Raw genomic sequence first — 10,535 nt, forward strand, 5'->3', positions numbered from 1 at the left:
ATAAAGTTGAATGCTGATTTGTGCTTGACAGAAGACAAGATGATTTATGGAAAATTGTACTAGGAAAATTGCGAAGTTAAATGGTAAAATAAATCGCATTGAAAGTACTATAGAAAGTACTCTGTCCTTCATTTTTCTGAACATAAAGGTGCAATCAGTGATGAAAAATAACAAAGTCAGGGCCACACATGCAAATTGATTAGAAATATGTCAAATGAATTCATAATCAATACATTCACTAGTGATTCAATGGATAGAATGATCATTGTGTGACACATCTCTATACAATTATGTGGGTCAGAAGACAAGCCAGGATTGCCACAGAGAAGCATCCACAGAATCTATAGAAATACAATATTTGCAGCTTCCTGAGAGATAGTATTTTCCAGGGTTTTGTAAAATAATGTTAGAATGATATAACATGCTTTGCTACATTTTATTCTTTTGAGTCACAGGAGATATTTTAGAAGCCTAGATAGCAATCGTTAAGCCAATGCTTATTGCTCCCTTACTCACTACAATCAACAGTGCTTTGATTCAAACATACACAATTATTCTTATGGTGTATGTGTGTGTGCATGTGCGTGCGTGTAATATTGTGTTGTGCTTTTGGGAGTTCAGGTCAGAACAAGAGACAATGTGTAAGGGGGCACTAGATCATACAATAATCTTGTCAGTAGACAAAGACACTCAGACATTCTCTTTTATTTGACAACCTGTGTTTTATTCTCGTTGTGCTGGTTACTCTACTGAGGAGAGGAGAACCTGCCGAGGAAGAGGATGGACTTGGTCTTGTTGTGTCTGATGAAGAAGAGGAAGGGGTGGTCTGCGGTGAAGTATTCCTCTCGCAACATACAGAAGTTTGCCACTGCAGCGGTGGCGGCGGCAGCCTCTGTCCCCTCCTCATTCACCTCCACAAAGGCCTTATGGGCCACAGTGGACAGGGAGAGCCCGCCACTCCCGTTCATCCCAGACAGGTCGGCCTTGGCATCATCAAACACGTCTGTCATACCCAGCTGAGCCAGGGGCGTGTTCAGCTCGCACTCCTCCTCCAGTTTAAACTTGGGCAGGTGAAGTATGACCTCTGAGCCAATGTCCATGTTGTCTCTGTTGGTCCACTCAAGCAGATTCTCCAGGGTCAGCTCTCTCTCCAGCTTTGGTACACAGAGAGTTAAAACCCAATCAGTATAGCGAAGGGGAAGCATAAACAAGATTCCCTACATCAAATAATCTGATAGTGAACATTCCCTATTCTGTGTTCATTTTCAGAAAGATTACACTAACTACTGGCAAATAAACCAAGTACATTGGTTATTACACGGTTAGGGTTAGGGTTCCCAAAACCTACCCACCTCTTGGGCCACAACTGAGATCACTGGGTCAGTGGATTTACTATAGAAGGGTGTATACCTTCATCACAAACTCAGTAATGCATTTAAATATAGGGGGCCAATTGCAACCAAACAATCTGACCTGCCGATTAGCTGAGTGCTTACATTAGTTAGTTAGTTAACCCAGGGAGGCAGGGGATCGCGGGGAGAATAGCTAGAGATTATCTTCAGCTGTGTGCGAAATTGTATTCACTTGCAACCAAAAAGCTGCCCAAATTTAACTGAGGAACACCTGAAGGTTTACTTTCATAGCAGATGGCGGGAAACCCGTGTCTGAGGCTCTCTACCCCTGCCCATCTGAATTGTCAACCAATCAGAAATCACAATTGAGGTCATCCAACTAAAGTTTAATGAATTCAAAGAGGGAAGCATACAGTCTTTGATGAAGTTCATACTATCGCCTCTAGTAGTATCCATTTTGTAATAATTTCTAACTTAAGAAATAATTTCAAATAAGATGAATGAATATAAGCCTAACATAGGTCCATTGTTGTTCAACCTCAAACAGAAGGGGGTTGATCAAATGGCTACACATTTTTGTAACATGTTTTCAGGTAGAAACGTGCATTTCGTAATTCAATGTATTTTTAAATTGTAATTTGTATTCAAAGAAAGGCACCCATAGTCTGGTCAAAAAGCAGAATTAAGTTTAGGTCTGTTAGAGTGTCCACTGGAGGGGGCATGTTTCTTGCAAATGTTTGGTGGCAACTTGATTATCTAATAAAGAGATGAGCCCCAGATGTATACTAATTGACAAGCCTTATTGCTCTAGAATCAGAGGGAATTAGGATTGCAATTGCATCTCTTTCACACCTGTGTCTTATTTAACAATTCCCATTCAGAATGTTGGTTGCAATTAACCCAGGAGGTTTTGTATGTTATTACTGGTTCAGTATTGTTTGACTGTTGTGTACCCTCAGTAATGTCAGTACTAGGTGTAACTATACCTTCAGTAGTGGGTCAGAACCGTCGTTGGACTCCTCAGGCAGCAGGACAAACATGCTCAGCTCCTGCCCAACATAAGGAAGCTCAACAATCTGAAGGTTATAGTCAGGGATGTAGTTGAAGGGAAACTTCTCCATCTGGTACATCATCTGAACTGGTTTACTGACATTCTGAAACACAGAAATCCACCGAAAGGGAGAGTGAATAGATCTGAACACAACTTATTTTTGAAATCTCAGTATATAACATGCAGGTCTGTCTATTGGATTTCAAAGTGCATTGATATTATTCAATCTAGACATATTTCTCCATCTTTTATCTACCTGGTTAAGTTTAAAGGGCATCTCTTTGGTGTTTTTCTCAGTGAATCGGTGGAGCCAGTTTCCTTTGAAGTAGATGGCATTGACCAGAGCCAGTCTTGTCATGCTACTGACTTTCCCCTTCTTCAGCAGGTCTTTGATTTTATCTATAAAGAAACACAGTAGACACACACAGAGAACAAACTAAACTGAGGGCAGCTCTCAAATGAGTATCATCAGCTTCTACAGTATATGTATATACAGATTTTTATTTATATATAGATCTGTTTTTTGAGGTGTACGTAAACAATGCATTTGTGAGACATGACAGGATAAAGATACAGATTGTCCTTTAAGAATGATCTCAATGATTGATGATCTTACTCTCTGTCTGCTGCTCCACCCAGCTGTTGATCTTCCCCCTGGACTCCTCTGCAGCTCCAACGAAGTCCACAGCCTGCAGGTCTGCATGGTAGAACTTCTGGCTGGATTCTAAGAACTCCTAAAAAAAAGCATAACACCATAAGTCAGTCTCTATCAGCCTCAATGGTATCACGGATATACTAAGGCAAGAGATTACGATTACAAACTACTTATTTGGAGGGTCGTGCAATGCTGTCTGCACAGTGAATGGAGTACTCAGTACAGTACGTCTCAGTGTTTTACTGTACATTAAACATGAAGTTTAGGCAAACTCACAGGAAGGAAGTTGAAGGTCTTTTCTCCATACAGACGATTGGCGAGTTTCAGGAGGTAAGAAGCAGACGGTGTGTTGATATCAGCATTGAGTGTCTGGAAATCTGTGTGAACGTCTTTGCTCAAGCTGAACGACAGGGCCTGGGGGAAGATTCAGTTGATTATGATGCTGCTACAAATATTGAAGCGATGCTAATGATGATGATGATGAAGATGTCAATTAAAGGGGGCTAAGCTTGAATTGAGTCAATGAATTGTAAAGGGTCCATGTAACCTTCAGATGTTCATGTCATTCTGTGTATTTAAACTATTGATACTGCCTCAGTAAGCTAACCGGCAAGTTTATGACCCTCTCCATGGTAACAATATGGGGTGTGTGTTCCCTTAGGCAGATACTGCTCCCATACAGTCTGAAGTACAAACCGAGCTGCAGTAAGAGTCATGTACACATACCCTGTCACATTACAGCAATGTTATCAGGTCTTGGGAGAGAAAATAGTACATATATGCCAGTAAAGGTGTGTGTGTGTGTGTGTGTGTGTGTGTGTGTGTGTGTGTGTGTGTGTGTGTGTGTGTGTGTCTGTGTGTGTGCCTACCTTTGACATCTGGGCAGCAGTGTCTCCTTTGGCTCCAAGATAGACCATGGCCAAAGCTGAGCTGATGCTCAGGGGGGAGAAAAATACATTCCCAGAGGGGTTGGTTTGAATCAGGGTTCGGAAAAGGTCCAACGCAAATGCTGTGTTTGAGCTGCTGAGGGTGGCCATGGCTTCTGACTGGTCTTCCTGGAGAACAAACAGATTAACTAAGGCTGCTGATGTACTGTGACATTGACATTCATGGTTTCCTGTCATCCGAGCTGCACTGATTATAGTGTGACAACATGGTGGAATTGTGAGGCATCTTTAGCTGATGATGATAAAACAAAATCAGCACACCTGTGCATTACTAAATGCAAATTGATGAACCTACATCATATTCACTTAACACTGTTCCACAAGTAGCTTAAAGGTAGACAAAATCGGAGATGCAACACACTAGAGAAGAGAGCGTGTTGCAAAAGTCCTAAAAATAAATAAATCCTAAATTAAAAAATCCAAATCATGCCACTAGAACGACCCTCCAAGTGGGATACTCCAGTATGATGATATCCGAGTTTCCGTGTTGTGACGTATCCACTATAACCTTTCACCTTCTCAGAAAACAGACCCTGATTTTGACAGTAAATGGCATATTCATTTTCTGTATAATTAACATATTTCATTGTTAACAATCAGACGTGTGTCTGATGTATGTTTGTTAACGTTAAGTCTTGATTGTAAACAAAATCTCATTGGTTGAAGTTCCCACTTTAAAAAGCACTCGATGCATTCATGTCGGAGTTATGACTTCACAAACTGGGAGCTACGATCATCATGAAGTGCTTCTAGAGGGTTATAGGTATTCTAGCGAATGGCGGGGTAGAGTAGCTTGCAAAGGCAGTAATCGCCGTAAAAAATCGCATTAAGCAAGTCGGCAAAACATAAATAAAAATGTATGCCTGAAGTCCAAACACATATTGGTACGTTAAAAGATAGGCTTCACATTACTACTCACCCGATGTGTTTCCTGATGTGAGCGATCCTGCACCTCGCGCAGTCGTTTGCGTTGAAACAAAAACTAACAGAAGTAAAGAGAGCAACCAGATAATGTCTTTCTCAAGAGAGAACAAAAGCTCATAATACGTCAAGATAGACACCTCAAATCATTTGGTTTTAATAGGGAACGCAGTACTCTACTTCTGCAATATTGTACAAGAGGGTGGGGTGAGGACGGTCTAGCTCTTGTCTTGCATGACTACATTCACAAGCCAGTTTGCCTAACAAACGAGTCAATGGAAGGTCTAGCCCTTGACAGGGTGTGCCTCACCTACCTCATTCTAAGACCACCTGGACTTTGGTCTCTTTGGAATGACAGATATGTGGACTATACAAGCAAGCAGGTGTTTCTTTCTAAGTCTGACCCAGGAAAATCATATACGGTAGCTCAGGTTGATTAATACATGCCTGATTGTTCATAGTGGACACCATTACCAGACACAATGTACTTTGAATCTTAAGGCTTAAAAGAACCCAGCAACATGATTGAGCACAGAAACTATGGTTCCCTCATTCCTACATTCTTGTCTTCTGTAACACCCACACAGGACTGGTATGTGTTAATGATGTGGTGTTTCTCAATGATGTCTCCACCCATTCCCCTTAAAATCACTAAAACCGTGGTAACCAAGGCAGGACAAACATGGCTGACTCATGACTTCCCATACTGTACTTCTGCTCCTGAGACAGATACTATATATATATATATATATAAGTAGACATAGACTACTTATCACCAAATTGAGTCATTGATTTATTTTCAGATGCCATCGCTGACATTGCACTTACCAACCCATCCACCTACAGTATCTGTGCCCCCTCTAAATTATCTCCCTTTCCTCTCACCCCTTCCTACCCCCCCCCCCCCCCCCCCCTCTCTCTCTCTCAGTTGGTTGAGGTCACGACGGACCTCACTGTACCATAGACAGGGACAGTGAGAATCTCTCAGTAATCCCCTGTTTGTCGTTCAGTACTCACTTTACTCCTGGTGGAAAATTGATCCAACCGTGTTTGACTGTGAGCCCTCTTCAGGAATTTGGCCACAACCCTATCCTTTAGTCGCCACCGAAACCCAGTAGACTATACTAGAGGAAGGAGAAGAGGCCAAATGCATAAATCATAAACCGTAAACATGTCAGTTGTGGTTTGAACATTGAAACAGGAATGAAGATGTTAAAACCTGCCTGTGTTATTTCTAAACTAAACATCTAAGCCATCTATCTAGGACACGCTTGGTAAATAGTGTCACTGGCTATCTAAACAGAATAACTCATTGTGTATGGTGACTCACATGGTGACTCACATGAATTGGACTGGCGATGACTAACAGAGAGCGGTATGATGATATTCTAGTTAGGCTCCATTTCATTTCAATAATCACAATGTCAATTTAGTGTTTAAATCGCCACGCTACCTCTGCCATTATAAACCTGATTATCAGTTAATTTAAAAGTTAATGTATTCAATTCATGGAGTGCCTCTATGTTCCACTAGTGGGAGACAGAGGGTGAATGTACACTTTGATGGACATGTCTCTTTCCTCAGCCACAAATGCCAGACCAATATGAGCAGATCCTTCTCTCTGCCTGAAGTAGTCATATTGTCATGCTGCAGTGTGTGCGCCCTGCCCTGCTATGGTTTTACAGTGTGTGAGCCCTGCCCTGCTGCGCCCTCCCCTGCTATGGTTGTTGTACAGGGAGGGGGATGAGCAAGGCTGTAATCAGTGGGGACAGGGGAGTGCCGGTCATCGGAGTGACCAACATATTTGTTAGAGAGCCAAGGTCCAGGAGAGTTAGGTTGGCTTGTCCTTTCATGAGGCCTTCCAAAGGTGAATAGTCAGATACTGTACATGCTCCCCACCCTCCGCCAAGGTGTATTGCTCTTAGATTTCGCATGGACAGCTCCATTAACACCTCCCTCTGTCTAAAGCAGAGCGGCATCATCAACACATCCTGGCATCATAGCCCATCATCACGTGTGTTTGAGATGGGGTGACTGTTGTGTATTGGTGTGTGGAAAGGGAAGGCAACCGGTTTATTTGATCAGGATATCAGACCCTCCAGTGCAAAAAGGATGCCACATTGTGCTTGGAGAGATGGGTAAGGAGGGGAGAGAGGGCTGTGTTGTTATTTTGCACTTGATGAATTTAAGGCTGGCCACATGGAGGTTGAATAACTGCTTGTCTGAGAGATCAACTTTACACTAAACCTCCACTCATTGCTGTAGACATATATATATATATATTAAATCCAGTTTCTTTCCTCAGTTTCCTCTCTGTGGCTTCATTTTTTGCTTTATGACAGCTTTGGTCATATCTATGATGGGGGATATTGTCAGTCTGCTTCTGATAGGTACATGGTACTGGGGAGAGACTGGTAAAAACTTGTCAGGCCCGGGTGCTGTCCCAGATCCTTTATCAAAGACTCTTTAATCTTTTATAATATTATAACAGGTTATCCTGACTTATTTATGACTCTGCGATAAAAGCATTTCAGGAGATCAGCTTACCCTGGGCAGCAGAGGAGATTGTACATGGTTTGACTGATTTGCAGTGACCTCTAACTGCCACATTGAGGACACCATGATGCCCTGTCTGTGCCACACAGAGAGCTAACGGTTATACATTCAGAGGGACCTGGGCTTATACGCTCTGTTTCTCCCCATCACAAATTACTAAACAAATAAAGGCCTACGGATGCCTGTATCCCCTAAAGCCTGGCGACCATGCTACAGCTACTTTGACACAGTGCTGTGACATACGAGACACAGCAAGAGAATAGTCACCTAAATCAGGTGGTAGTGGAAAAAATGCCTGTCACTTTTAACAACCAACAAAACATTGCTATCAAAGAGGACAAACAAATACACAAAGAGCAGTTTGTTCCAAAATAACCATAAGAGAATCAACATAAAGCCTAGCTCTATGACAGCTTACTTGTATGAAACATTACCCTTTGATTATATTTGTCTTGACCTCAGGCCACCTATTCACCTTTTGAACTGTTTTATTTGAGCAACTGTGTGTGTGTGTGTGTGTGTGTGTGTGTGTTTGCGTGTTACTGTGAGCAAGTCGTTTATGATGGTTCATTGGATACTACTCTTAGTTGAATGTTTGGATCATGATCTCCTCTTAATTGCCTGTAGAAGCTGGTGTCCTCTAAAGATGTAACTGAATCAGGTGCCACATGTTTGATATCGTCGCTGGAGCTGCTCGGTACATCTGTGGTTGACCACCGGTGTATTTCTGTCTCCAGGGTGTCGGTCAGACTTCTGCATCCATGCGTCAAAGCGTTTAGTCCGATGTCAATGGTACTCTTATACCATAGAATCACAAAGGGAAATACACAATTCAGACTGTATTGCATGCGCTCAGTGCTGCTGAGTATCTAACATGTGTTCTCTTTTACTATTAGCATGAAGTAGCGGTGTGGGCAACACTCAACACTCGACCTAATCACAGACGGTAGTAAGTTTCATGTCAGTCAACGAAACATAGAAGTCAATCATAGGTGTAATTATCCTAAGGGGTTTAACTCTAAAGTGGGCTGCAGATATCTAAATTGACACATAATATACAGTACATGCCTCTTCTCCTTATCTCAATTGCTACAATTGCATGTGAATGCAGTCAGGTCAAGATAGTAATGGTGTCCTCAATTTCGGCATTTGAAGGACCTGCCCTCACCCATCCATGCACAAGTTTCCTGATGATGATCAGCTGGCATGCGCTGCCCAGAGTGCCCACACAGCTGTGACCTTCTGAGGGATCAGAGAAGAATCTGTCGTCCTGATTGAGATTCCAGGTAAGATTAAGTCCTACCCCCCTAGTAAACTGTGTCATATAAACAGTCTGTCATCTGTCAACACTTCAGAACTGTGTGTTTGTTCTTCTTCAGCTCACCCGATGGCTTATTACAATACAGTGTTGTTAAGTCACATCACCCATGTTGCATTGTCCGCTGGTTCTTATCATCATGGAACCTTTGGATAACCCACGGCCTATCACGGCAGTGATATAATGTCTGCCATTGCACCAATCCCATCTAGCCCTGCTGAAATAGTCAAAGCCTGAATAAAGTCATTTTATGTGACCTTGTTTTCTAGCTCAAGATCCAAATCAAATCAAATCAAATCAAATCTGAGCTTAGTGACGAGTTTGGAGAGGACAATGGTGTAGAATGCTGAGCTGTAGTCAGTTAACAGCATTCTCACGTAGGTGTCCCTCTTGTCCAGGTGGGATAGGGCAGTATGCAGGGTGTAGGCAATGGCTTCAGCTGTGGATCTATTGGGATGATGTGCAAACTGAAGAGGGTCCAGAGTGGCAGGTAATGATGAGTTGATTTGTGACTTAACCAGCTTTTCGAAGCACTTCATGATGATTGAGGTGAGTACAACATGGCGGTAGTTACTGAGGTAGGATACCTTGTTCCCTTGAGGACTGGGATGATGGTGGTCGCAGGTGGGGATCACAGATTGGGACAGGGATAAATTGAATATGTCTGTGAAGACATCTGACAGCTGGTCAGCGCATCCAATAGAGACAGGTCAGTTTGAAGAATAGAAAACAAGTATTCGTTCTATTACATTTGTTTAAAAATTAGGACCCCCCCTAGGTAGAAATTATTTCATAAATGGCTGACAAATTAAACATTAATTTCCAAGTGAAGATTTAAATCTAGCATGTAAAAGTCAAAATCCCAGTATATGATACACATGATTCTGTGTCACAAGCACTAATTAGGGTTGTGCTGTATTTAGTCCAACAAGAAACACAGTCAGTGACCCTTAGGAGTGTTCCAACTGGCTCATAAAATCCCTAAATATACTGTGTGCAGGTGGATGGGTCCTTGGCATTCCTAACAGACAACCCTTTATTGCAGGCAGCCCCTCTTGTCCTTCACCCACAAGCCCCTACCAAACTCAAACCCCTGCTGTCTGTCCCAGTCCAAATCCCTTCATTTGAGCACCCAAAACTCCCAAATCTCTCTCCCTTCCCTCCCTGTCTCCCATCCACCCTCCCCACTGAGAGACACATGGCACCCTGGCATTCCACACGTTCCGTTATAACAAGCCACATTCCCTGGAACACTTCCTCCGATCTATCCCTGCTTTGATAGCAGACCCTCCCTCCCCTAACAGTACACATATGCCCCTCTGGTCCCCTCCTCCTCCTCCCTTTTGTGCCCCCCCTCCTGCCCCCCATGCTATTGACTCTTACCCCTCCAGTGCTTTGGCCCCCACTGCAGAGTGCCACCAGCACCAGACCAGTCCACTGAGCTGTCTCAGACTGGATAGACCTGCCTCTCTTGTTTCACCCCCCAGCGCCAACCTGAGCAGGGACATCAGCCTCCTACCTTCAGCTACCTAACGTCCCGCACCCGCTGCTGGAGAGAGGGAGTAATAAACGGAGGGAAGGAGTGAAAGAGTGAAAGAGGGACTGCATCAATGAGAGATATGGGAGGGAAGGAGAAGAAGATTTTAGGCATTGCCAACGTGCCCAAATACCAAGGGTGAGTTCACTATGACCACTTCTCTTTTAGCTGCATTGTCTTTTAAAATGGGTTCAGTGC

At 43.0% G+C, this 10,535-nt stretch overlaps 1 protein-coding gene across 1 annotated transcript; it reads right to left on the bottom strand.

The window, feature by feature from the left end:
* Nucleotides 1–169: 169 nt before the first annotated feature.
* On the bottom strand, nt 170–5,132 carry serpinb1 (serpin peptidase inhibitor, clade B (ovalbumin), member 1). The gene is made up of 7 exons (XM_083670934.1): nt 4,925–5,132; nt 3,928–4,113; nt 3,335–3,472; nt 3,020–3,137; nt 2,660–2,802; nt 2,339–2,506; nt 170–1,154 (listed from the first exon to the last, which is right to left on the bottom strand). Exons 2-7 carry the CDS (start codon nt 4,093–4,095, stop codon nt 747–749), a joined length of 1,143 nt encoding a protein of 380 aa, XP_083527060.1. The 5' UTR covers nt 4,096–4,113; nt 4,925–5,132; the 3' UTR covers nt 170–746.
* Between the last annotated feature and the right edge of the window lie 5,403 nt (nt 5,133–10,535).

The sequence above is a fragment of the Argentina silus genome (assembly GCF_951799395.1).
Source record: "Argentina silus genome assembly, chromosome: 6".
NCBI lineage: Eukaryota > Metazoa > Chordata > Actinopteri > Argentiniformes > Argentinidae > Argentina > Argentina silus.

Coding starts and splice junctions, on each gene's coding strand:
- serpinb1 (XM_083670934.1), bottom strand. CDS start 4,095: ATGGCCACCCTCAGCAGCTCAAACACAGCATTTGCGTTGGACCTTTTC. Junction 3,138..3,334: donor AGACCTTCAACTTCCTTCCT/GTGAGTTTGCCT, acceptor GCTTTTTTTTAG/GAGTTCTTAGAATCCAGCCA. Junction 2,507..2,659: donor TGCCCTTTAAACTTAACCAG/GTAGATAAAAGA, acceptor TCTGTGTTTCAG/AATGTCAGTAAACCAGTTCA.